Genomic DNA, 27,801 nt, shown 5'->3' with positions numbered 1-27,801 from the left:
AGCTGAGGACGACCCTATCCTCGGCACTCCAAGATTTTGATGAGAAGAGCAACGTCTTAGTGAAAACCATCCCCAAATAGTCCCCTGAAAGGGATGTGCGTGGAATAGGGCCCACGTGTAGGTACGGTGCAAAATAGGTTCAAAGAAAATACGTCCCCTCCGCATTAAATGCACCGGCCAACGTCCTAATCATATTAATGAGAAAAGACGCTTGGACGGTGTAACTTCGATCCTCGCAACTAATAGAAAGTAAGAAGGGACAATTGATGGGACAGGTACAGAAGTAAGCACCTGCCTGACCAACGAGTGGAGGGCTAGGATCAACCAAGAAGGACTATATAATGTAAAAGTTAGTGCACAAAGTGAGGGCTGGGAAAAATGGCCAAAAACCAAAGCCTCCCAGCCCGCCTCCAGGAGAAAGACTCCTAGGGCGAAGACGACTTAACCATGTATGGATATCACGAAAAACCCACCGTTTGGCGACCAAGGCTTAGCCTTTCAAATCCACGTTCTACAAATGATATTGTTTGGGCCTTTTACGTACGAACCCAACACTGTTACGGGTCGTTACAAATCGTGTCCTTACAATATATATATATATATATATATATATATATATAGATTTTAATATCTTATGAATATTTCATAATTTGAATTTTACTCCCTAAAATTTAGAGGTTCTTGAATTTTATCCTCTCAAATTCTGAAATATTAAGGTGTAAAATCTAAACACTTCTAAATTTTAGGAATCAAAATCCAAACTTTAGAGAGTAAAATTCAAATTCCGAAACGTTAGAGTGTCAAAACTAAATATCCAAAATTTCAGAGAGTAAAATCCAAATTATGAAATTTCAGAGTGTAAAATCTAAACACCCCCAAACTTTAGGGGTGTAATTTTCACTTTACCATTTTTGTTCCCTAGTTTCTTCATCAAGGAGATTTTATTGACTATTTGGTTTTGGTTGAAGAGAGAAAAGTTAAAATTTTATTTTATTTTGGGTAAATTACAAATTACTCCCCTAAAGTTTGGAGTTGATTGGATTTTACACTCTAAAGTTTCAAAACTTGGATTTTACCCCCTAAAGTTTGGTGATGTTTAGATTTTACACTCTGACGTTTCAAAATTTAAATTTTGCCCCTATATTTTAGGCTGCGTTTGGTTTTAGATTTGTTTTACCTTGGGGATAAATAAGTCAAATCATTTCCAAGTTTTTTTCCTAGAAACTGTTGGTTTAATTGGTTTTCCTAGGTCATTATATTGTTGTCTTTTTATTTTCCGTTGCTGTGCATGATATGATTTGTCCTTATTTAACCTAGATCTCATAATTAACATAAGTAATCACTTGGCTAATATATTAAGTTTAACAATTTGCTTTAAAGGGTCTAAACAAACAAGCATTATTATTCATTTTTGTGGGAATTTGAATTCCTTTATAGTTTTGCGAATCTCTTTAGGCTTTTTGCAATTTCCTTATAAACTAGTGCTTATAACCTGGTGGGGGAGTTGGGGGGTGTCAAACCTCGACAATTAGAAATGTTAGAGAGATTTGTTCTCTTCTTCTAATTCGTGGTAGATTTTAAACTTTTTTCCTATAGACTCAAGTAATCCCTTGTGGATTTACAAGTTTTTTCTTGAAACATAGTGTTCTATGTTTATTGCAATCAGGGACGAAACTAGGATTCAAACCGGGGGGGCCCAAGCTTAAAACAATTTTTTTTTTTTTTTTTTTTATGAAAATAAAAACTAACATCTATTTCATATTCAACAAAATACTACATATAAAATAAGTGTTTCTTAAAAATTTAATATTATAAAAATGTCAAAAAAGTATAACATACAAAATAAGTGTTTCTTAAACATTTTAACACATTTATCACAAATAGACAAACACAAGTTTATATATAATACTAATATTAGCCACATCATTCAAAGTGATAAAGACAAAGTTCACAAGTTCATATATAGTACTAATATTAGCCACATCACACAAAGTGACAAAATCAAAAAGAAAAAGTTTTTCATAAAACCAAAACAATCAAACCAAAGACTTTTTTTTGCTGAATATCAAACCAAAGACTTTGGTCTCACAAAAAAGTCACTTACCAATGACTAGTCTCACAAATTCACAATCACAATACTCACCAAACAGTTACTACTCACTACCAAAGACTAGTCTCACAAATTCACTATCTAAACTCATTGCTCACGTCCTAGTCCCTACTGTCCTGGTATAATGGTCCCACTTTATGTCTTTATTATAGATAAAACCAAAAAAAAAAAAAAAGTTATAAACACTGAAACACAAACACAAGTGACCGGTCCATACAAAAAGGCCAAAAGCCACAATTAGTCAATTACACAGTAGTCAATACAAAGCCACAAACTATCCTACAGTCCACACAACACATCGGTCCATAAAAAGCCACAACTCACAAACACAACACAAACCAAAGTTCATAAAAAAAAATTAAAAAAATAAATAAATAAATAAAACCGCAAAGGGTAAAGGGCTAAGGTAGAGCAATCAGCAATATGGCAAAGACAAAAAAACAAAAATATGAACTTGAGAGAAGAGAGAAATTTCTTACTGTGATTAAGGATCTGAGAGTAGCCCAGCAGCAGTAGCAGCAACACGCCAACACCAGATCAACGGATCTGATCAGAGGAAAAGAACAGGCACAGCAGCAGCAGCAATGATGGAGGTGTTGATGAGGTTGAATGGAGGAAGAGTGAGGTTAGGGTAAAAATTTGGGAATTGTAATTTAGGTTTTCAGTCCATATTTATTTTTTATTTTGTAATTTTTAGTTTGTCAGTGGGTTTTTTTTTTTTTTTTTTTTTTTAATATTGAGGGCTATTAGGATGAAAATTTAAAATTTCAACACACATATATATATATATATATATATATATACACACACTATAGCTTCTTTTTTTTTTTTTTTTTGGAAGGGGGCAATGCCCCCCCCCCCCCCCCTTACCCGACTGTAGGTCCGTCCCTGATTGCGATGGCCCATCTATGTTGGTCATTATTTGGATAGCATGAAAATTCATAATTTCAAGAGGTATGCATAATACAATGGCTAATTCTTTGAGAATTTTTCAGGGCCTTCATTGCAAGTGAACCCCACATTCTGCGAGACAGCGATGACATATATAGCCACTCCATAAGATACCACTCCTTAATAACAGGGATAGAGCTACTCTTTGACTAGGGGGCCATGGGCCCCCCTGGATTTTGGAGAAAAAATTTTCTATAGGTATATTTAATGTTCAATTAGGCCAAAAATTAAATAAAATTGGTCATCATTAGTCTCTTCTTTTTTATTATTAGCTCACTCCTGGCCAGAGATGGAGCTGTGTTATGGTTAACTCTCTCGTATAATAAGATAAACTTGGAGATGAAGATGAAAGAAAGAAATTTTTCATTGAATTAATAAGAAAAGTACAGCTCTACTTGTATATACAAGGGATAGAGTAATTGAATGAAACAAAATAAAAGCAATAAAAAACAAGCTTTTTAATTTTTACCCAAATCAAGTTCTCATACTGCTCTTTTTGGATTCTCAATATCAAAATTAGCCTGAATTCTCTCTCTTAATGACCAAAATATTCGACAAAAATCCTCCTATCTCCACACGTAGGCTACTACTCTGCTCTACACAAAGGTTACTCCTATGCTTGATGTTTATTCTTTCACTATCTTGATATTCGTTGAATCCATTGATGACCACAATGGATGAATTTTAGTTGTTTGTAACATTATTAGTGATGTGTATTGTCTATTTGAGTTACGAAAATCAGTTAATGATATCGAAAAGGTTGTAAAGTAGATAGAATTTGTCAAACCAAGTGTCAATAGAATTCAAAGAAAAAACTCAGTTTCAATTGGGCTTTGAAATGTCTAACTAATGTGGCAAGAGCCTATGACAGAACATGAGGCCAAAGAATGTGGTCTTAAAAACATATGCAAAAAGATGATAAAATATTAAATTGACCCAATTTTTTTTTTTCTTGAAGTTGCGATTTATTTATTTATTTTTACTTTTTAAAAGTCCAAACTTTGCCCCCCAAACCTTCAGCTCTGGCTCCGTCCCTGCTTCCCTGCTTAATAATATGTCTGATGTCTCTCCAAAATTGCCGTAAGAAAAGCAATATTTGCATGCGGTAATGCCTTACGAGACGCACGTAGTAAATGACATTTTACGTGGGCGCGAGCACGATTTGCGTGCATTACTTTTGTGAAATGAAAATCTAATATTTGAATGTATATGACAGACCAAAATTGCTTTTATATACCGCACATGACTTGTGTAAGGATACATGCGGCGAATTGATTTCATAAAACGTAAACGGAAATGGATATGTGAGAATGAACCCAAAAAAATAAATCTATCTACCCAAACATGGAAATCTTAAAATGTAAGAAGGAATCATGAACCCATGCAACTTCCATCTAACGCTACCTAGGGTCTAATTCAGTAATTGAAACATTATTTACTGAGGCTTGGACAGGGCTACTTCTGGATGGTGTTGTCCCCATGCTTGATCTAGTGTGGCTGTCCATCACAAACGCAGGTCTTGAGGGTATTGATAGAGTCATAGATTCACTATTAAGCATGAGAACAACTGAAGCCATGGTTGGTCTATTAACCGCATTTTCTTGAACGCAAAGTAACCCAATATGGATGCATTTCATCATTTCAATTGTTGAATCGGTGCGTAATGTAGGATCTACAAGATTAGAAGTTGTCCCATCCTTCCATTTTTTCCAGGCCTGCAAAGGTATGTTAAAATAGTAAACACAACAACAAAGAGAATATTGTTTTACCCTACTGTATAATATGAATTAGTAGCACAAGTTAATCATATGGATCAGTAGTCACGTAAATGAGTTAGAATGTAGGTGAAGATACTATAACTTACATAATTTAGAAGGCCTTCTCCATTGTTTTCACCACAAAAAGTATGATTTTTCTGTCCAGTCACCATCTCCAAAACTAGTATACCAAAACTAAAGACATCGGTCTTCACTGAAAACTGGCCATGTAACACATATTCTGGAGGCATGTATCCACTAAATGTGAATATGAGTAAGATCAGTTTCTTTGAATTGTAATAGAACTTTTTATATTTGTGAGTGAATGTTAAAAATAGTTTTAGGAATTCCCAATTGTTTATTAATGATTTTTTCCCTTATGAATGTATGCAATGTTGTGATTATTAGTTATAATTTAGATGGATATACTTACTAGGTCCCCACAATTCTATTTGTGTTGCCTTGAGTTTGATCTATTTGAAATAATCTCGCCATACCAAAATCAGATATCTTGGGGTTCATATAGGCATCTAGTAGAATGTTACTAGCTTTGAGATCTCGATGAATAATACGAAGTTGTGAATCTTCATGAAGGTAAAGAAGTCCTCGAGCAATACCCCCTATAATTTTGTATCGCTTTTCCCAATTCAATTGTGCACGCTTGATGGGATCTACAAATTCATGTAAGTGTATAATTCTAATAAATAAATATATGTGGAAGTGTTTTCAACCAACAAAACTTCTTTTAAGAGAAGAAATCACTACAAAAAAGAATATGATAGTTAAGTGGAAGTGAAACCATACCAAATATGAAGCAGTCGAGGCTTGCATTTGGCAAAAACTCATAGACTAAAAGCCTCTCATCTCCTTCCAAGCAAAATCCTAGAAGTCTTACAAGATGACGGTGTTGTAACCTAGCAACTAACATGACCTCATTCTTAAACTCTATTTCTCCTTGTGATGAATTTTTGGATAACCTTTTCACAGCTATTTCTTGTCCGTTTGGAAACCTACCCTGGAAAAAGAAAAAAATTATATATATATATGTAATTCGTAATAATTCAAAATTTCGAATTTAACATATTATGAGAAAAAAATGATACACTCTTTCACTTGATAATGTCACATTACCTTGTAAACAGGACCAAATCCACCCTCTCCAAGCTTATTAGCATTAGAGAAGTTCTGTGTAGCAACTCTGATTTTGCCAAAGTCAAATTGCAAGCATTCAACAACACTAATTTGATCATCAGTATCAACTGAAGAATAAGTCAATACGTCTGAGTTAGATTACTAAGTATTGCCTAAATCGAAATTGCAATTATGTATATAAAAAAACAACAAAAGGTATGCAGAACGAATTACTGAAATCCTTTCTTCTTGAATTCTAAGGGAACAATAAATGTCTTCTATGTAATATTCTTGTATTTGTTTAGTACAACTCTTGCAGTAGGGTAGTTTCTACTAAATCCGATTTAATATCCAATTAATGGCCTCTAGATTATGTTTTTGTTTCATTTAAAATGATAAGGAGAAAATAATACCTGAAATAGCGGAATCTTACTTTCAATAATATTGCTTAATTCTCTAAAAAATGCATTCACCACTACATACAAATTGTAGGGATATGGTAATTTTTCTTGCTTTAATACTAATGATTCACTTATCACTTAGCAAAAGGGAAAGGTAAACCAATTTCTAACTTACTTTCAGCTTTGTTTTCTTTGTTCCTCGCTCTTAAATAGATGCAGATGCTGATAGAGATGATTAGTACAGCAGAAGAAATAGTAATCACTACTACAATGATTACAGTTCGAGATGAGTTACTTTCCTTTCCTGCACAATCCGGAATTCCAATTGCTTAGTGTCGGAACAGAGGAGGAAAAAAAATAATAAAACTGTAAGGAAAAAAAAACTTCAATATAGGTATAAAATTACACTCTCTAAAAATAGCCTACTTAATAAAAAATATCCATAATTTTAAATTATTTTAGTCACCTATAATAATTTTTTTTAATATATCAATGTTTTATTCTATTTGGTTATGCCATATGTAGGTCCATATACTTTAATTAGCATATTTTATAATTATATAATGATGCTGTTTAGAGTAGGCGTCTGCATTTTCAGATTCTGTGTTTTCAGATTTTTTTTTTCCCCCGTGCGTGAACAGTAATATCGGGTTTACTGTGACAAAAATCACTGTTTACATACTGTTTATCACTGTTTACAGTACTATTCACGTACTAAAAAATATTAAAAACAGGTTCCACGGTACTATTCACACATTTAAAAATTATTTTATTACAGTTGTGGGGCCCAACAATATATGGGCCAGGCCCACTTGTTCGCAAGAAGCTTAAAGGCCCAAGCCGAAGAAGGTGGTAGTCCAAGCTCATTAGCGCAAAGCACAAATGGGCCCAGAAAAGCGGCCGAGGACGGTGCAGCCCTCGGCTGGCCCAAAGCTCCACCAAGAAAAGGGGCAAAAGCGGCATAAGGACAATCTTGAAAGAAAATCTGAAATATCTGGGAAAGGCTGCCCTTACTACCTTTCCCAGACAGAACTTTATACCTAACAGAGCCATGTCCTTTAGCTTTATCAACTACTCCCAACGACTTGGGTTTGGGACTGATGGGACAAGTATCAGTCTTGGAAAGGTCGACCCTACACGTGGATGAAGGAAATTGAACGCATGCGAGTATAAAAGAAAAAATATGTAACCTAAAAGAGGGACCTCCCCAGTTCCACGGAAAGAAAAAAGGGCTTCAGAGGCGAATACACCTGAACCACGCATAAATACCTTAACAAAACCACCGCCGGGTAACCACGACTTGGCCTTTCGAACCCACTCTCTACAAATGATATTGTATGGGCCCATTCACGTCCTGACCCAACTACCATTTTTGGTTCGTTCCGGAACGTGACCCTATAATTGGCGCCGTCTGTGGGAAGGCTTACGCGTGAACTCGAGCGGCGATGGAGTTGAGTTTCTGTTAAACAGGGGTCTACGAAGACGCCTTTATGGCCGGCGACACCTTGTCGTTGTTCCGACACAAGTGCCCACCAGGGGCTACGCCTCGCAGTGCCAGTGGCATGAACAAGTCTAGGGGCTCCAAACATTAGGTTAGCTTCCCCCCACCTTGTTCGAGGAGCTAACCTTCAGAAAATAAATAAATAAAGGAAAATAAAAGTTTTGGACAGAACCAAGGCCTTGTATGGTCCTCGGACCCAAGCCTCTGGGGAAACCAACTACTTACAAAGACGATACAAGTTTTGGACAGAACCAAGGCCTTGTATGGTCCTCGGACCCAAGCCTCTGGGGAAACCAACTACTTACAAAGAGATAAAAGTTTTGGACAGAACCAAGGCCTTGTATGGTCCTCGGACCCAAGCCTCTGGAAAAACCAACTACTTACAAAGACGATAAAAGTTTTGGACAGAACCAAGGCCTTGTATGGTCCTCGGACCCAAGCCTCTGGAAAAACCAACTACTTACAAAGACGATACAAGTTTTGGACAGAACCAAGGCCTTGTATGGTCCTCGGACCCAAGCCTCTGGGGAAACCAACTACTTACAAAGAGATAAAAGTTTTGGACAGAACCAAGGCCTTGTAAGGGTCCTCGGACCCAAGCCTCTGGGGAAACCAACTACTTACAAAGACGATACAAGTTTTGGACAGAACCAAGGCCTTGTATGGTCCTCGGACCCAAGCCTCTGGGGAAACCAACTACTTACAAAGACGATACAAGTTTTGGACAGAACCAAGGCCTTGTATGGTCCTCGGACCCAAGCCTCTGGGGAAACCAACTACTTACAAAGAGATAAAAGTTTTGGACAGAACCAAGGCCTTGTATGGTCCTCGGACCCAAGCCTCTGGGGAAACCAACTACTTACAAAGACGATACAAGTTTTGGACAGAACCAAGGCCTTGTATGGTCCTCGGACCCAAGCCTCTGGGGAAACCAACTACTTACAAAGACGATACAAGTTTTGGACAGAACCAAGGCCTGTATGGTCCTCGGACCCAAGCCTCTGGGGAAACCAACTACTTAAAAAGAAGATAAAAGTTTTGGACAAAGCCAAGGCCTTGTATGGTCCTCGGACCCAAGCCTCTGGGGAAACCAACTACTTAAAAAGACGATACAAGTTTTGGACAGAACCAAGGCCTTGTATGGTCCTCGGACCCAAGCCCCTGGGGAAACCAACTACTTAAAAGGAGAAACTGTGTTACATGGGTTCTCTAGTTTGCCCTCGGATCCTCAACACTAAAGGGACCAGTATGGAATGGAGTAACGTGTTTCCAAAAGCATAACCGAAGTCATGCAATGCTCGGTCACTCCCTCGGATGAATTATTTAGAATTTGTCGTCCTCAGACAATATTCTCGCGCTTATTACAGAACGTTCAACCGTTATCTCGGTTAGTTTCCTAAGTTTAACTTATTATGAGTTATTATTATTATGCCTGATAGTGTCGGTAGATTAGAATTAGTTGGATTGTGTTTCAAGAGTTCTTGCTTTAAATACCGCCGAGGAGAAACACACACATGGAGCACACCCACTCACAAAATAGTGTTGTCAAAGGAACAGCATTCAAAACAAGTAAATAAATCTCCATTTTTTACTAAAGCAAAGAAATAGTACAGCGTACAATGAAAAGCTAGAATCAGTTTGTGTCAAAGCTCACTACATAACCAAAAAGAAAGGAAGATACAAGAGAATAAAGTAAAGCCGAGGAAGTAGATCAGAGGAGAGGTTGGCTACAGCTCCAAGACCTTGTTCTTCCTCAATGCTTTCACTTGCCCACAACTCAAACAGCAAAAGAGACCCAACTTGAGCCTGACACCGCTGAAGGAAAGGTGCAGGGAGTTGGAAGTTGAGGGGTTTTCTCTAAATATTCGCCCGCCACAAGGCAGAGGCGCTGATGGCGGAGAATCTTTCTTCTGACACACCAAAGTTCTGGCATGAACAGAACCTGCTTCGGATTTTGACTAAAAGAGGGAGAGACATCCTTTCCCCTCGATTGAAATGGAGTACTCTCTTGAACTTATGCTTCCTGTGCCCATACCTCACCATTTTTAGTCTCATAAGGGCACGGCGCTTCCGTGGCAGAGAGATTTCCTTCTTCCCAACCCTCGCCTCAGACATATTGTGCTAAGGGAGGACAGCACTGAGTATAGGAGCTGTGATTTGGGAGAAAACTAAAGAATTGGTGCGAGGATGAAGTAACTTTCTCTCCTATTTATTTAAAGAGATAAGATGGTGGCATTTAATTCACGTAGCGTCCCAAGGAACACTACAGACAAGATGGCGTAGGCTCAATCTCCAACGCCACCTGCAACCAGGGGATTAAAGGAGTCTCTGGAAGGTGCACCTTGAACATTGGGACGCCAAAAAGTACTACGTAACCAAAAACTACATAAATACCCTTTAAGTTGTGGGCTAAGTGAATTCGCGGCCCAGGCCTGTTCTGCATGGGGGCCCAGGGGCAATGGCCCACACCAAGGAATAACCGTTGCCGAGGACAACTTCCTGCTCGGCACCTCGTGAACTACCTGAGGAAAGGGAGAAACTGAATTCAAAAGGTTTTGGACAGAACCTAGGGCTTGCATGGTCCTCGGACTCAAGCCTATAGGGAAACCAAGTACTGAGAAAACCTAAGTTTTGGACAGAACCTAGGGCTTGCATGGTCCTCGGACTCAAGCCTATGGGGAAACCAAGTACTGAGAAAAAATCTAAGCTTTAGACAGAGCCTAGGCGTTACGAAGTCCTCGGACTCAAGCCTTTTGGGAAACCGACTACTCGAATGGGGAAGGTTCTCGGCTCAAATACTGTAAAAGGTTAAAGCCAGTGTGTTAAGAAGATGGCGAAACGACCCAACTTTCATTAACTTAAGGAAACTGTCCATTTGGCGAGTGACATGTCCTCGGATAGTTACTTCCTGCACCGTATCGAGCACTTAGTCATCATCTTGGCTAATTTTAAGGTGAGTTTCGTTCCTCACTGGTCGGTTTTGCTATGTTAAATAATTTATTTAAAGTTATGGTGACACCTTTTTATTAGCAAACATTTTAGCCTTAGTTATCATTGATTCAAATGCTATATTACGGTGCCGATCAGCGTTTGTAAACTTGTAAAAACACAAAAATATAACATGCGAAATAAGGTAACAGCAACTTTTATTAATGTGAAAAATTGTTACAACGTACAAAGAAGGGCTTAAACAAGCCTATACAAAAGATGAACTGCCAAAGCAACAATAGCATCCACAATACAGATAAGTAAACAGTCAGGTGTCTTTTAAACTCGCCTTCAAAGTCTCTCCAGTCTCTGCTTCAGTACTGCTCATATCAGGAGAAGAACCTACTTTAGAAAAAGATGAAGGAGAAGGAAGAAGAATTGGAACACATGGAAGCACTTCAGCAAGCTCTTGTCATCAAGGAGCGCAAAGGAAGAAGAAGATGGAGGACATGAGCAGAAGATGGAGGAGATGAATGAGGAAGATGGAGGACATGAGCAAAAGAAGGAGGAGAAGAAGAGGAAAAGCACCAGGATGGATCTGGTGGTGGAAAGAAGAAAGAAAAGTAAAGGGTGGCACTAGTGAACGAAGAGAGGAAGAAGCAGGGGCATTTAGTCCCTGCCCCAGTCCTGACTCCTAGCACACCGGTACCACATTAGATATGCTCATGAGAGAGCGGGTGGTGATGATGCTGTGTGTCCTCGGCTCAGTCACGTCGAAGGTGCGACGTGACGAGTTCCTGCTTCGGATTTTGGCTGAAAGGTAGGCGGGATAAATCTTGAGTCTCCGCCATCCTTGCCCCGACCGAGCCATCTCGAGCTTGGTCAGAACAAGGTGTTTTTGGGAGGGAGAAAGTTTCTTCATCACCTATGACTGTGGCGAACGTATTACGAGTTGATGTATAATCAGAGGGTAAATGTGAATTCTGGGAGGAATCTAAGGACTTCAGTTTTCTGGGGGGTTAAGGGATTCACATATGAAAGAAACAACTTATGTCCACCCTCTTTATATAAGGGACGAAGAGGATGGCATTAAATGTGTTCAGATCTTCAAGGAAATCTGCCAGCAAGAATGCGCCTGTTCCGCTCCCCCACGTTATCAGTAGCCATTGAATTTGAGAGGTCTCGTGAAGGGAAAACATTAAAGACCTACTTCGGGTAGCCAAACGGACAGAACGTATAAAGGCTAAATCAAGAAGGATATCTCGTAGATCGGAGCGTTTCTTGGGCATTTGGAGAATTGTCAACGCCAGAGAAGGGTCGAATTAAATGAGCCGTAATAAAGGCTCGGAGTTACCAAAACCCCCCTCTCCAACCAAGAGGTCGGACAACAGGGTTTTGAGGGGCTATTGTGGGGCCCAACAATATATGGGCCAGGCCCACTTGTTCGCAAGAAGCTTTAAGGCCCAAGCCGAAGAAGGTGGTAGTCCAAGCTCATTAGCGCAAAGCACAAATGGGCCCAGAAAAGCGGCCGAGGACGGTGCAGCCCTTGGCTGGCCCAAAGCTCCACCAAGAAAAGGGGCAAAAGCGGCATAAGGACAATCTTGAAAGAAAATCTGAAATATCTGGGAAAGGCTGCCCTTACTACCTTTCCCAGACAGAACTTTATACCTAACAGAGCCATGTCCTTTAGCTTTATCAACTACTCCCAACGACTTGGGTTTGGGACTGATGAGACAAGTATCAGTCTTGGAAAGGTCGACCCTACACGTGGACGAAGGAAATTGAACGCATGCGAGTATAAAAGAAAAAATATGTAACCTAAAAGAGGGGCCTCCCCAGTCCCACGGAAAGAAAAAAGGGCTTCAGAGGCGAATACACCTGAACCATGCATAAATACCTTAACAAAACCACCGCCGGGTAACCACGACTTGGCCTTTCGAACCCACTCTCACTACAAGAAAAACGGGCTATTGCGGCGGGCCAAAAACGCCGCTAAAGCCCAAAAAAGCGCCGCTAAAGGTACATTTGACCTATAGCGGCGGGTGCTATTGCGGCGGGCCGTCCCGCCAGTGCTGCAGTGCCGCTATAGGTCGATTGCGGCGGTCGGTAAAAGCGCCGCAATAGATCTGCCATTTAGCGGCGCTTTTGGTCTATTGCGGCGGGCTAAAAACCGCCGCCATATAAGGTTGCCATTCAAGTCATGTGGTCTTTTAGCGGCGGGATAGGCCCGCCGCTATAGGACTTCATGTACAACATAACCTGTGTACCTTTTAGCGGCGGTTTCGCCCGCCGCTATAGGTTTTTTTTTTTTTTTTTTCCTTCCTCCTGGGTCCTAAAACCACATTTCTATTACAAATAACCTGTAATAATTTTAGCTCCACTAAGACATTAGGAGCACAACAATGAACAAAAATGCAACATAATACATCTCTTCAAAATAGCACTAGGCTAATCTATGTAATTGCATTCAAAACTGAATAATTTGTACATCTTAGGGATATTTATACATGCCATGCTTAAGTACTAACTTCTAAGGAATTTAACATACTCAGCACAGGGCCTAATGCCAGCTATACAAACTGCTAACAGAATTACTAACTTCTAGCTAACAGCCTTGGTTGCTAACTAATTGAGTTACAAAAGCTGTAGCTAACTCTAGCTGTTACTTAAAGTTGCTTATTACAATTTTACACTAAAACTACTAGATTATTCTTCTAACTACTGCTGCTGCTATAAGCTAATGAGTAATGTTAATACATCAGGCTACTGCATCATTACTATACATAATATGGAGTCAAGTCAAATGAAATATGTGCTAACTATCTAGATGGATTGCATCACAAATTTAACAAGATTAACGTACAAACAATATAAAAATGTTCTATAACAATTTCCAGGATACAAAACACATAAAATTTCCAAAACGAGGGTACATTCTCTGCACAAGTACAAAGCCATTTACCCCAAAAACAGTTCAATTTGGGATTACATATGTGTGTGTCTATATTTAGAGAGAGAGAAGGAGAGATTGATGAGTCAACCAATATAATTAAACACAAAACATTTTTAAAAAAAGTACAACAAAAAGCTACCCAAGAGAATTTGCGGACAGTTTTATTGTTCTAATGTCCAGACAAACCTGACAAGCAAATACCAAAGTTGTGTTGGTCTCTATAAAGTATGATCAATGATGTTAAAACACTATTAAAGTGAAACAACAAAAATTGATCCAGTCATAACCGAAGTTAACATAAAAATTTAAAAAAAAAAAATTACCTTCACAATTTTTGGATCACCCCATGGGTGCCGCCTCCGAACGTGCCCTAACAATTCACCCACTACACACAAAGAAATAGAACACAAATTCAAATGCTGAACAGAACGGAATCATGCAGCATAATGGTAGAGGTTATATGCCTACAACTAGGAATAGGCAGGAACAAACGATCACAGAACCACATAGTCACAAAATTTCACAATAAAAAGAAAAAGATGGCATAGCATGAACTGAATTGGCAATACAAAAATAAATTAAGGTTGATCAGTGATGCATCTACACACACAAGCATAGTGACACAAATACCCCACAATATGACCCCTTAACAAACCAATTGTCCAAGAGATTGTTCCATGTCAAAGTGTAACAATATTTACAACATGTCTACATCATAATATGATAAGCCATTTCAAAAAATTAAGGAAATCAAAGTACATGTATTAAATTATCAAAAATTCCATAGAATAAAGTCACTAACCATTTGTTCAATAGCGTTGCTCCAAAATCACATTCTTATTCTCTTCAAAAACCTCATTTACAGCTTGTTCAATTTCTTCGACTGAAACCTCAACACCTGGTTGCAAAAACAAATGAAAATCAATATCCAGAAAGAAGAAGTTAGAAAATACATAATAAAATTACACAGACACACAAAACAATTAAATTAAATCAGGGTAAGAAATAATGAGACCATCAACAGGCCAGAGAGAAGCACTCCAATTCAAATTTTGACATACAAAAAAACACACTACGAAATGATCATCCTAAACATGTAAAATTTGACATACCAACACCACAGGCTTCTTCAAATTCATTCAACTTAAAATCCTCCGAAGCAGTAGTTCCAAAAAATGAAAGAGCTGCATCTAACTGCGCTGTCGTTTTAATCTAGAAAAACAGGAACCACGTAAAACTAAATCAATTCCAGCTGCAAGAGAATATCCAATGTTTAAAGATAGAGGAGGATCGGAGCACAAACGTGGGGGTCTTGGGCTTGATCGACGATGCAGGGAGAGGCGAGGTGGAAGACACCGGCACAGCCATTAACAGCGCGGAGAATGGAGGGGTAGTCAAGGAGATCAATCTGGAAGAGACGGAGACGAGTTTCAGCTCCTTCTAGACCTTCTAAATGCTTCGTTTCATTCTCATCCTCTGCAACAGAACAGATAGTCGGTTAGGAGAATAATAATAATAATAAAGTGATGGAAGATCGATCGAGCAAATTTGGTTTTTTTAACTGAGATCTTGGACGGTGGCATGGACATTGTAGCCACGATGGAGGAGTTCACGGACGAGCCAGGATCCAATGCACCCGCTACCTCCGGTCACGCACACAACCTCTCCGTCTTTTTCCATTTCCCTTTCTCTCTGTCCTTCCCCCAATCTTCACACTTCACTCACTGCCAATTTTACTTGCAATTTTTCTTTTATAAGGATTTTATAAAAAAGAAGAAGAAGAAGAAGACAGGAAGTATGTGAGAGGAAAAAACCATATTTTGTTAGAGAGAGAGAGGTTGTGGTTGTGGGGCTAGGAGCTAGGGACAAATAGGGAAAAGCCACTCGGGTCATTAACTTTAAAGTTTAGTAGACTATCTGAATTCTCAACCTAGCATATGAGATCAATGTACACTCTATCTGGAATTTAAGGCTGAAGTACAAGGTAGAGGACAAGGTAAACTGTATTGCAAATTTGCACAACCAATACACATGAATTTATAATGTCTTTTGTTGACCCTTTAATAGTGTAATGGTCGCCAAAAACTTTATAACTCAGTGGCATAACAATTCAAATCCCCCGTTGTGTGGCCAGTGACTTGTTTATAACTTTCTCTCATCAAATAAACCCTATTTAGTTCTAGTGTTCTACACTCCTAAGATCCAAATATCTGAAAAGCACGATTTCAATCATTTCTGCACACAATCTCAGCTTCCAAAGCAATATCAGATTCAACCAATCATCGTAAATATGTGAGGGAGGTGTTATAACAATATCAAATTATTTATATTTAACATGATTTATTAAATTGCTCACAACTAAATCCTAACATTGCCCCACACTTGGTTGACTTAGAAAATATCAGGAGTGAGCTATGCCATGAAGATGAAAGAGATGACTATTGACCATTTCTAAATTATTCTAAGGAATATGGTTACTTCTGCTAGCTTTTAGTAATTTCTTAGCAAATCAAGCAGTAAGCTTCATAGACCACACAGTGACATGAAAGGTGAAATGCACTATATAGTACCCCTGCAATTTGGTCAGAAACATTTTTTGGAAAAAAAAAAACACTTGAGAGTAGATCTAACCAAAGTTGAATGACTTAACAAAATGTCATGATATGAAATGGCAACTAAAATGATATACAATATCTGGTGTTATGCAAAATTACCTCCTTCTCATTGTCGTAAACTTAAGCACAATCAATGTGCCTATATCCAACCTGCATTGAAATATTAAAATCTGTAAGCTAACTGCCCGTTAACTATATATAATCCGCAGGTAAGTAACAAAACCCAAAACTAAGTAACAAAAAATTCCTACACACAATCACTCTCTCTCACACACACACACACACAAATTCAATATTACTAGTTTCCAATCAAAATTCCTAAACTCACTCACTCACTCACACACACAAATCTTAGATTTTATTAGTTTCCAATCAAAATTCCTACACACACAAATTCGATTCTACTGGTTTCCAATCAAAATTCCTACACACATATATATATATATGTAAAGATCCAACAAATCTTATACTCTCTAGAGTCTATCCTCTAATCTAAAGCTAATTTCACATATAACTGCAATAAAATAAAAGGCAAAAAATTAAGAAAAATCAAAGTGAGTTTGAGTTTCAATTTTCACCACCTCTTTTCACAAACAGATTCTTCTTCGCCATCTCCGTGTGCAACACCGACTTCGACTCGCATCAAAAACCATCTCCTACACCAAAAAATCAATCAAAAACCATAATTCAATTCAAAATCCAAAAATTTTGAGATCAAACAGTCCAGACCTGAAGAGCGTCTTTGGCGGCGAGAGCGAATCCCATAGGCTTCTCGCCTTTGAAGTTAACCTGAAAAGCTTCATAGCCAGGTAGCCACCGCAGAAGGTTTTGCAGCTCACTCTCCTTCACGTCTTCGGGCAATCCCGTTATGAAGATCGTGCAAACCTCGTCGGAGGGAGCGATTGGCGGAGCGTGCGGAGGAGGAGCGGCGGTTATTTTTTATTTTTCCCTAAAAACTACTAGGGTATTTTTATCTCTTCCTCAATTAGCACAAACGCCTCCTGGCTACGAGATCGAGTTGATGATTTTGAGTTGGGAGAAGGATCGTTGACTGAGTTCTTCTGAGTAAGAAATGAGGAGGGATCCAGAGGTAGTTCCAGATTTCAGAGTAAGAGGAAAAGGAAGAGGAAACGACCTACAATTAAACTAGAGCTCAAAGTGAAAAAAAAAAAGCTTCCAAACTATGCTTGACAGTAGCGTCTCCTGAAGAGAGAAAAAAAATTTAGGGAGGGTGACGGCTCTGGAGGAAGAGAAAAGAATTTGGAGAAGGGGGCGGCTAGGAGAAAAAACTATTGCTAGGGTTTTAACATATGAAATAAGAGTTTTAAAATTTTTAAATAATTATTAACAAAGTAAAGTCTCGAACTCGAGACCATATGGGCAAAACATGTGCTGCACACCACTGAACTAGTGATTGGAGTTAACGTCATAGTCATATAAATAAATATATTATATTATATTACTATTTAAATAAATTATATATGTTTTATTACTATTTAAATAAATTACATATGTTATATTACTATTTAAATAAATTACATATATTTTATTACTATTTAAATAAATATAATTTAAAATGCCAATTTTCATGTCAATCGGGTGTAATTTACCATTTAAATTTTCAACTAATCTTTTATGCGTTTTTTTAAATTACAAAAACTTGAATTTAAACAATTTATTGATAATATGACTATTAATATTTGATCACCTTGAAATTTTGTATGCATGAAAAATATATGAAGATAATGTAATCTAATGGTAGATTTGTCAAAATTCACATTGAATTAAGAAAAATAGGATTGGGTTCAAGTTACACTTGATGTAACTCTAAAAAATATTACACCAACCAATAACTTATTGTTGAATTCATATTTTGAAAATCCAACCGTTGGATCCCATTTTATATTTGTTCTTAACATGCATGCCAATTTTCATGTCAATCGGGTGTAATTTACTATTTGATCTTTAAACTCATCTTTTATGCGTTATTTTAAATTACAAAAACTTGAACTTGAACTTAAACAATTGATTGATGACATGACTATTAATTTTTGATCACCTTGAAATTTTGTATGCATGACAAATATATGAAGATAATGTAATCTAACAGTAGATTTATCAAAATTCACGTTGAATTAAGAAATATAGCGTTGGATTCAAGTTACACTTGATGTAACTCTAAAAAAATGTTACAACAACCAATAACTTATTTCTGAATTCATATTTTGAAAATCCAACCGTTAGATCACATTTTCTATTTGTTCTTAACATGCATGCCAATTTTCATGCCAATCGGGTGTAATTTACCATTTGATCTTTAAACTCATCTTTTATGCTTTATTTTAAATTACAAAAACTTGAATTTAAACAATTGATTGATGACATGACTATTAATTTTTGATCATCTTGAAATTTTGTATGCTTGAAAATATATATGAAGATAATGTAATCTAACGGTAGATTTGTCCAAATTCACATCGGATTAAGAAATATAGTGCTGGGTTCAAGTTACACTTGATCTAACTCTAAAAAATGTTACACCAACTAATAACTTATTGTTTAATTTATATTTTGAAAATTCAACCGTTGGATCACATTTTCTATTTGTTCTTAACATGCATGCCAATTTTCATGCCAATCTGGTGTAATTTACCATTTGATCTTTGAACTCATCTTTTATGCGTTATTTAAAATTACAAAACCTTGAATTTAAATAATTGATTGATGATATAACTATTAATCTTTGATCACTTTTAAATTTTTTATGCATGAAAAATATATGAAGATAATGTAATCTAATGGTAGATTTGTCAAAATTCACATTGAATTAAGAAATATAGGGTTGGGTTCAAGTTACACTTGATGTAACTCTAAAAAATATTACACCAACCAATAACTTATTGTTGAATTATTATTTTGAAAATCCAACCGTTAGATCACATTTTATATTTGTTCTTAACATGCATGCCAATTTTCATTCCAATCGGGTGTAATTTATCATTTGATCTTTAAACTTATATTCTATGCGTTATTTTAAATTACAAAAACTTGAATTTAAACAATTAATTGATGACATCACTATTAATCTTTGATCACCTTGAAATTTTGTATGCATAAAAAATATATAAAGCTAATGTAATCTAACGATAGATTTGTCAAAATTCACATCGAATTAAGAAATATAGCGTTGGGTTCAAGTTACACTTAATGTAACTCTAAAAAATGTTACACCAAACAATAACTTATTGTTGGATTCAAATTTTGAAAATCCAACCGTTGTATCACATTTTCTATATGTTCTTAACATGTTTGCCAATTTTCATGCCAATCGGGTGTAATTTACCATTTGATCTTTAAACTCATCTTTTATGCGTTATTTTAAATTACAAAAACGTGAATTTAAACAATTGATTGATGACATGACTATTAATTTTTGATCACCTTGAAATTTTGTATGCTTGAAAAATATATGAAGATAATGTAATCTAACGGTAGATTTGTCAAAATTCACATCGGATTAAGAAATATAGCGTTGGGTTCAAGTTATACTTGATGTAACTCTAAAAAATGTTATACCAACCAATAACTTCTTGTTTAATTCATATTTTGAAAATCCAACTGTTGGATCACATTTTCTATTTGTTCTTAACATGCATGCCAATTTTCATGCTAATCGGGTGTAATTTACCATATGATCTTTAAACTTATCTTTTATGCGTTATTTTAAATTACAAAAACTTGAATTTAAACAATTAATTGATGACATGACTATTAATCTTTGATCACCTTGAAATTTTGTATACATAAAAAATATATGAAGCTAATGTAATCTAACGATAGATTTGTCAAAATTCACATCAAATTAAGAAATATAGCGTTGGGTTCAAGTTACACTTAATGTAACTCTAAAAAATGTTACACCAACCAATAACTTATTGTTGGATTCAAATTTTGAAAATCCAACTGTTGGATCACATTTTCTATATGTTCTTAACATTTTTACCAATTTTCATGCCAATCGGGTGTAATTTACCATTTGATCTTTAAACTCATCTTTTATGCGTTATTTTAAATTACAAAAACTTGAATTTAAACAATTGATTGATGACATGACTATTAATTTTTGATCACCTTGAAATTTTGCATGCTTGAAAAATATATGAAGATAATGTAATCTAACGGTAGATTTGTCAAAATTCACATCGGATTAAGAAATATAGCGTTGGGTTCAAGTTATACTTGATGTAACTCTAAAAAATGTTATACCAACCAATAACTTCTTGTTTAATTCATATTTTGAAAATCCAACCGTTGAATCATATTTTCTATTTGTTCTTAACATGATTGCCAATTTTCATGCTAATTAGGTGTAATTTACCATTTGATCTTTATACTTATCTTTTATGCGTTATTTTAAATTACAAAAACTTGAATTTAAACAATTGATTGATGACATGACTATTAATCTTAGATCACCTTGAAATTTTGTATGCATGAAAAATATATGAAGATAATGTAATCTAACGGTAGATTTGTCAAAATTCACATTGAATTAAGAAATATAGGGTTGGGTTCAAGTTACACTTGATGTAACTCTAAAAAATATGACACCAACCAATAACTTATTGTTGAATTATTATTTTGAAAATCCAACCGTTAGATCACATTTTATATTTGTTTTTAACATGTATGCCAATTTTCATGCCAATCGGGTGTAATTTACCATTTGATCTTTAAACTTATATTTTATGCGTTATTTTAAATTACAAAAACTTGAATTTAAACAATTAATTGATGACATGACTATTAATCTTTGATCACCTTGAAATTTTGTATGCATAAAAAATATATGAAGCTAATGTAATCTAATGATAGATTTGTCAAAATTCACATCGAATTAAGAAATATAGCGTTGGGTTCAAGTTACACTTAATGTAACTCTAAAAAATGTTACACCAACCAATAACTTATGGTTGGATTCAAATTTTGAAAATCCAACCGTTGGATCACATTTTCTATATGTTCTTAACATATTTGCCAATTTTCATGCCAATCGGGTGTAACTTACCATTTGATCTTTAAATTCATCTTTTATGCGTTATTTTAAATTACAAAAACTTGAAGTTAAACAATTGATTGATGACATGACTATTAATTTTTGATCACCTTGAAATTTTGTATGCTTGAAAAATATATGAAGATAATGTAATCTAACGGTAGATTTGTCAAAATTCACATCGGATTAAGAAATATAGCGTTGGGTTCAAGTTATACTTGATGTAACTCTAAAAAATGTTATACCAACCAATAACTTATTGTTTAATTCATATTTTGAAAATCCAACCATTGGATCACATTTTCTATTTGTTCTTAACATGCATGCCAATTTTCATGCTAATCGGGTGTAATTTACCATTTGATCTTTATACTTATCTTTTATGCGTTATTTTAAATTACAAAAAGTTGAATTTAAACAATTAATTGATGACATGACTATTAATCTTAGATCACCTTGAAATTTTGTATGCATGAAAAATATATGAAGATAATGTAATCTAACGGTAAATTTGTCAGAATTCACATTGAATTAAGAAATATAGGGTTGGGTTCAAGTTACACTTGATGTAACTCTAAAAAATATGACACCAACCAATAACTTATTGTTGAATTATTATTTTTAAAATCCAACCGTTAGATCACATTTTATATTTGTTTTTAACATGTATGCCAATTTTCATGCCAATCGGGTGTAATTTACCATTTGATCTTTAAACTTATATTTTATGCGTTATTTTAAATTACAAAAACTTGAATTTAAACAATTAATTGATGACATGACTATTAATCTTTGATCACCTTGAAATTTTGTATGCATAAAAAATATATGAAGCTAATGTAATCTAATGATAGATTTGTCAAAATTCACATCGAATTAAGAAATATAGCGTTGGGTTCAAGTTACACTTAATGTAACTCTAAAAAATGTTACACCAACCAATAACTTATGGTTGGATTCAAATTTTGAAAATCCAACCGTTGGATCACATTTTCTATATGTTATTAACATGCATGCCAATTTTCATGCCAATCGGGTGTAATTTACTATTTGATCTTTAAGTGGAAAGGCAAAAAAAATAGATGGAAATTTAAAGGTCTATTGCGGCGGTCCAACCCGCCGCAAAAAGGGGTACATATTGCGGCGGGTCGTTGACCCGCCGCTATATCTAAGTTTAGCGCCGCTAAAACAGGTATATTGCGGCGGGTCATTGGCCCACCGCTATAGTGCGCCGCAAAATACTAGAGCTATTGCGGCGGGCATATAGAACGCCGCAATAGATCTCATGTATAGCGGCGGGCCAAAAAAGCGCCGCAATAGGTCCGCCGCAATAGTTCAGTTTTCTTGTAGTGTCTCTACAAATGATATTGTATGGGCCCATTCACGTCCTGACCCAACTACCATTTTTGGTTCGTTCCGGAACGTGACCCTACAACAGTATTTTCAGTTTCAGTAACAATAAGTTCAATCAAAACGGGCCTAATATGTATTTTATGGTACATTTTTAATAATGTTAAGGAAATATGTTCTTTTTTAAGACAACCTAATATTCAATTCTGAGATCGAAAGCGGTGCGAAGGTAACGACACCCAATAATATATATAGTTTCTTCTGTTTACGTTGAAGTGTTGAACAACAGGAAGTTCACAGTTCACACCATATACTTCTGAAAGCTAACTGACTATATAATAAACATAAAGAATGTCTTTGTCAATATGGACCACATATAATGTTTTGGCCAAAGGCTCATATTTCTTATTGCGTTACACGCTTTTCTAAACGTTTGGTTTCAGAAAGGCAGTAGGCCAGTAGTTCCACCGAACAAATAAAAGTCACCTTCGTTGAACTTTCTGAGCAAAGCCTAGTAAAGCTTTTTCTTTAGGCTAATTATGGAAAAATATTATAGTTTCACACTTTTTAATATAGATATAATGTCTACACTTTAACATCAAAGTGTCTGTATTTTTTAAGAAGAGAAAATATCATCTTACACTTGTTTAGATAATTTATATCAATATCCACGATTTATGATGCAGAAGCATTCACATTTTAACATATCAATAAAAAAAATGTGAAAAAATTATTGTAAGAAACTCATTGATCATTTAAGAATGCCTAAATTTAACAGAGACTAAAACATGATGTGTACGATGTATAGTTTTAAAACCGAAACGGTTAAAAGAACTAGAAAAAGAGACTAGTTTTTCTTAGTTTTGAGCAGGCTGGTTCAAGTTCAATTCACGATTAAACCGATCGGTCTGGTTTTTAGAACAGTGGTACAAAAAATGTAATGACCAATGTGAGACAATCAAAGCATGTGAGGTCTAGAATACGGTCATATTTAAAATAGCTCGACAAATTCATGCTGAATATTTTAGAGGGGATGTAATCTCAAAATCCTACATAGCCAAGGAAAAGTAAGAAATATTTGGGATTTATCCAAAACCGAAAAGCTACTTAACTAATCGATTGTATTAAACTTTTCTTTCTTGTATCCTAAAGTTCTAATAATTTCATTCTAAATTCATAATTATTTCAGTAAAAATTTGTTGATTGTAATTCAATTACCAATACACCTCTCACTATTTTGTTTTTACCCTCCTATTAGGCCATTACAATCAAGGATCAAGGGCTTGTTTTTCTTTCGCGTGTGTGGTCTATAAGTACTAGTTCAAAAACTGTGATCAGAATATAATATTTTATTTACTTATTAATATGGCGTTTAGCCTAACCTCTGATCAACCACGACACATTAATAATTCTTGGCGTAGATTTGAGATTCCGTTTCAATGGAATTTTTTCCACTTTAAACAAATTTACTATTGAAGAAATATATTATTTTAATGTGCTATGAAAATAATTTGTTTTCAACATTAATTGAAAAAACATTAATTAGAAAAGGTAAAAGTTAACAAATACCTTAAAGGCATTGATTTTGTAAATTATTTTAGAAATTTTTTATCGGAAAATGTTAATAAAAAAACTTTTTTTTTTTTTAGCTTTTTATATTTTTAATAAAAGTTGTATAAATTTTTTTTTTTTCTAAAATAGTCAATTAACAAATACCTTAAAGTCACTAGTTAACCATACCCAAAAAAGAAAAATTCATTAATACAATTTTGCACTATTGTTTGTTTCTACAAACAAATATTATTAAATTAATGATCTGTTTAGATTGAGAAGAATAGAGTAGATTAGAGTAAAATTAGCTTATAACAATTCAATATAAAACCACGTATCAATAAATAATTAAACAAAGAAGATAAGTCACATTCTAAGTTCTAAGACACGTCAGTGCCATACCTGGTGTAGTTGTAGGCAAATCTGGTGGTGGGGATTCTGATGGGACTAGTGGCGGTGGTGGAGGCGATAATGGTGGTGGCTCAGCTGAAGAATCATAAAATGGGTATAGCTCATACCTTAAATCGCAGCTGGGTGTTACAAATTTCGCTCCTTGCCTACCATCACAACATTGTGGTATAATATTCTGCACCCGCTGCAGGCATCTGTTGCAATCCAGCTCGCTCAAATCAGGGGTGCACTCCGCAAGTGAATATACGGTTTTGAACTTTGGGGCAGGCGTACTCTGCAGAGCAAACTTGTGAGTAGAATTCCCTGATGCAGCACGGTTTCTTAGGCTATCTAACAAGGGTCTTAGCACGCTATTGAAAGCTTCTACGTCTGAGAAGTTTGCTCCGTTGATACGGTATGTTACAGTGCTAGCTTCCATAATATTAAATATGGATCTGTATGAGTATCGAAGTGAACATGTTTCACCCCAAACGATAGCCTCCTTCTGGTATGGACAAGCCTTTAATAGTTCATATCTTGACCCATTGATACAACTTCGACATTCGCTGGGTGAATTGTCTCCTCTACAAAGTGCAATCAAGTATACCTTGTCAGGAGATTCACCAGCAGATAAATTGTAAAACCCATAATCGATTTTGGAGTTGTTAAACATGGTGGTCAGGAGGCTATCGAGGTTTTCTCTGTAAGTACTGTTACTAGTGTAGTTACCAGTGTTATAACACCTGATTAGGGGTCTCTGGGCAGCTGTGGGAATAAGAAGATGAATGAGAGCAAAACAGAAGAATAACACTAGTTTTGAACAGCCGATTTTCATTGTTCCTTTGCAGTTGAAGGTTGGAAGCATTTTAGCCAGCAATAATATATCGTTCTTGCTCTATAACCTCATGCATGAATCTACTTTCTTCGAAACTTCTATAACTTTATGACCAATTCAAAGTTTGAACCAAATAAAATAATACACTGTTGACGAAAACGTCAGAGAATAGCGGTACGACAAAATGGAAATAAAAAAAAAGGCAATTTCCGTAGAAGACGAAGACATAGAAGTTACCGTATTTGGAAACACGGATTTTGTTTTGAAAGGACTGTAGAGACGTCTTATCCAAGTTGACAACATGGCCATGGGTTAACTTCTGATTGGTGACTAGGGCTGACCACGGGTCGGTCTGGGTCGGGTTTGTGCCCAACCCGCGACCGACCCTGATGAGTCTAGAAAAATCATTAAGGTAGTCCATATTAATGGACGACCTTGCATCATTAGTAGACCGTCAAAGATAACTGCTCAACACATTCAATAACGACCATCAAAGGTCTTAAACTCTCATCAAGACAAAAAACATTACAATCAAGGTAATAATCACCCTAATTTATGTACAACAACTACCTAAGTCACTTATAAAAGGGACAATCGGTCTCACTAGCTAAGGTATGTCAAAAACTACTACAAAACACTATCTATATACAAAATATATGAGCTAATACTAACTTAAGCATCGGAGGCTCCCCCACCGGGCACAACCCGGTGGTCTCTTCAATCTATCTCTCTTTTATCTTGCAGGTCCTACAAGATCGTCTAATGCTCTCGATTGAACGAGTGACCCAACTGATGATTTTGGCTTCATCAGTTTGGCGCCGTCTGTGGGAAGATCGATTTGCCATTAAGCTCTTCCTACGACAAAGGGTCACTCACTTCAAACTCGTAGACGATGATGCTAGAACCCGTATCCAAGAGAAACAGAGCATACAATTGGATTTGCAATGAAGAGGAGATCAAAAGGCTAAGCCTTCTTTATTTCAAGATCCAATAAAGCAAACCCATTTAGCAATTTCGTCTTCAAAGAACAAAACCTCAAAATTTCCATCAAATCACCCAAAGGTGGCTCGCTGTAAGGCTCAGACTGAACATGAGACAGACACGGACTTTGGAAGAACACGACAGGCCTCAACGACATGGCCCAACTCCTAGGTCTTGAGGTAAGATGAGTCGTTTCTCATCATGTCAAATGGTTTTATCACATGTTGTTAAATGACCTAAAAGTATAAAAACACAATAACCTCTTCTAATGCTTTATAAACATAAAAAGGAGTTTATTATGTTAAATATTCTTTTGCTGAAAATAGAGAGATAATTGTAGGTGGTCATGTAATTTTCGGCCACCCAAGTCAAAAGCTATGATGAAATTACCATCAAAGAGCTTTTCTTTCTTGGTTTCACTCTTCCCTATTGTTTTAATTTGCATGAAAGGTGAAGTTAGATTTCATTAAGACGTAATTGCCTTCCCAAAATGATGGCGTCTAAAATATAGGCATTAAAAAGGAAAAAGTCAGATTTTATTGTCTTCCTAAATTTAGAATCCTAATTTTTAACATGATATAAAGTTTAAAACAAGGAGAGAAAGTCAAGGGTAATGAATACCTTAATTGCTATAGCTTATACACGTTTAAGGAATATATTATATTTGGTAGTTAGGGAAAAGAGTATGGAAAGAGATTTTTTTTTTTTTTTTTAGAGTTAATGCAATTTGCATTGAAGTGAAATTCTCCAGCATTAACTTCCATGATTCTAGGAGCCTCTTTTTCCTTATCCGTTATTGCCGTTTCTGAGCTATCATTGTTTAATTTTTGAACCAAGACGGAGTCTGAGGGAAATACTGAGTATTTATGGTGCAATAATTTCTCCTTTAACCTTGCTATCAAACTGTCGTCCACCTATAAGCCATCAGTAACGCATTCCTCTTGCACATTAACCTTCAGCATTCAACTCCTTAGAGACAGAATTAATGCTCTCCCCCGGTCGGTCAAGGAATATCACCATTTACTCTTTGAAATCCCCTCCATTAAAGCTAAATATAAGTCAAGCATTATAGCCATGATATTCTAATTATGACCATCAAAAAGAGTTCTACTACATTTTCCTAATATAATTAGAACAAACCGTTTGAGTCCCTTTACTGAATAAATAAATTTTTATAATATCCTAATTGATGTCCACACATTATGACTTTTTATATCACTACTTTTCTTTTCTAATGCATCTTGCTAAGATAGGAAAATTGAAGTCAAATTTTATTGCATGGCCCTTTTCA

General features: G+C 35.8%; 1 protein-coding gene across 4 annotated transcripts; it reads right to left on the bottom strand.

The window, feature by feature from the left end:
- Positions 1-4,276: 4,276 nt before the first annotated feature.
- LOC126727245 (cysteine-rich receptor-like protein kinase 44) lies at positions 4,277-25,548 on the bottom strand. Of its 4 annotated transcripts, none has more exons than XR_007656191.1 (9): positions 17,077-17,659; positions 16,929-17,003; positions 16,447-16,497; positions 15,295-15,456; positions 15,036-15,208; positions 14,845-14,944; positions 14,535-14,630; positions 14,056-14,117; positions 6,528-6,654 (listed from the first exon to the last, which is right to left on the bottom strand). XR_007656191.1 is itself a non-coding variant. In XM_050432813.1 (7 exons), exons 1-7 carry the CDS (start codon positions 25,527-25,529, stop codon positions 4,462-4,464), a joined length of 1,995 nt encoding a protein of 664 aa, XP_050288770.1. In that variant the 5' UTR covers positions 25,530-25,548; the 3' UTR covers positions 4,277-4,461. The 4 variants fall into 4 exon arrangements, 1 of the variants encoding a protein (XP_050288770.1); XR_007656189.1 differs by lacking the exon at positions 6,528-6,654 and adding an exon at positions 13,218-13,918 and having other exon boundaries at positions 17,077-17,658; XM_050432813.1 differs by lacking the exons at positions 14,056-14,117; positions 14,535-14,630; positions 14,845-14,944; ... (3 more) ...; positions 16,929-17,003; positions 17,077-17,659 and adding exons at positions 4,277-4,776; positions 4,926-5,076; positions 5,252-5,489; ... (1 more) ...; positions 5,950-6,077; positions 24,707-25,548 and having other exon boundaries at positions 6,526-6,654.
- Positions 25,549-27,801: the final 2,253 nt, after the last annotated feature.

Source organism: Quercus robur, chromosome 5 (genome assembly GCF_932294415.1).
Source record: "Quercus robur chromosome 5, dhQueRobu3.1, whole genome shotgun sequence".
Classification (NCBI taxonomy): domain Eukaryota; kingdom Viridiplantae; phylum Streptophyta; class Magnoliopsida; order Fagales; family Fagaceae; genus Quercus; species Quercus robur.
The sequence above is the reverse complement of the archived record's forward strand: the minus strand, read 5'-3'. Positions and strand labels throughout refer to the sequence as shown.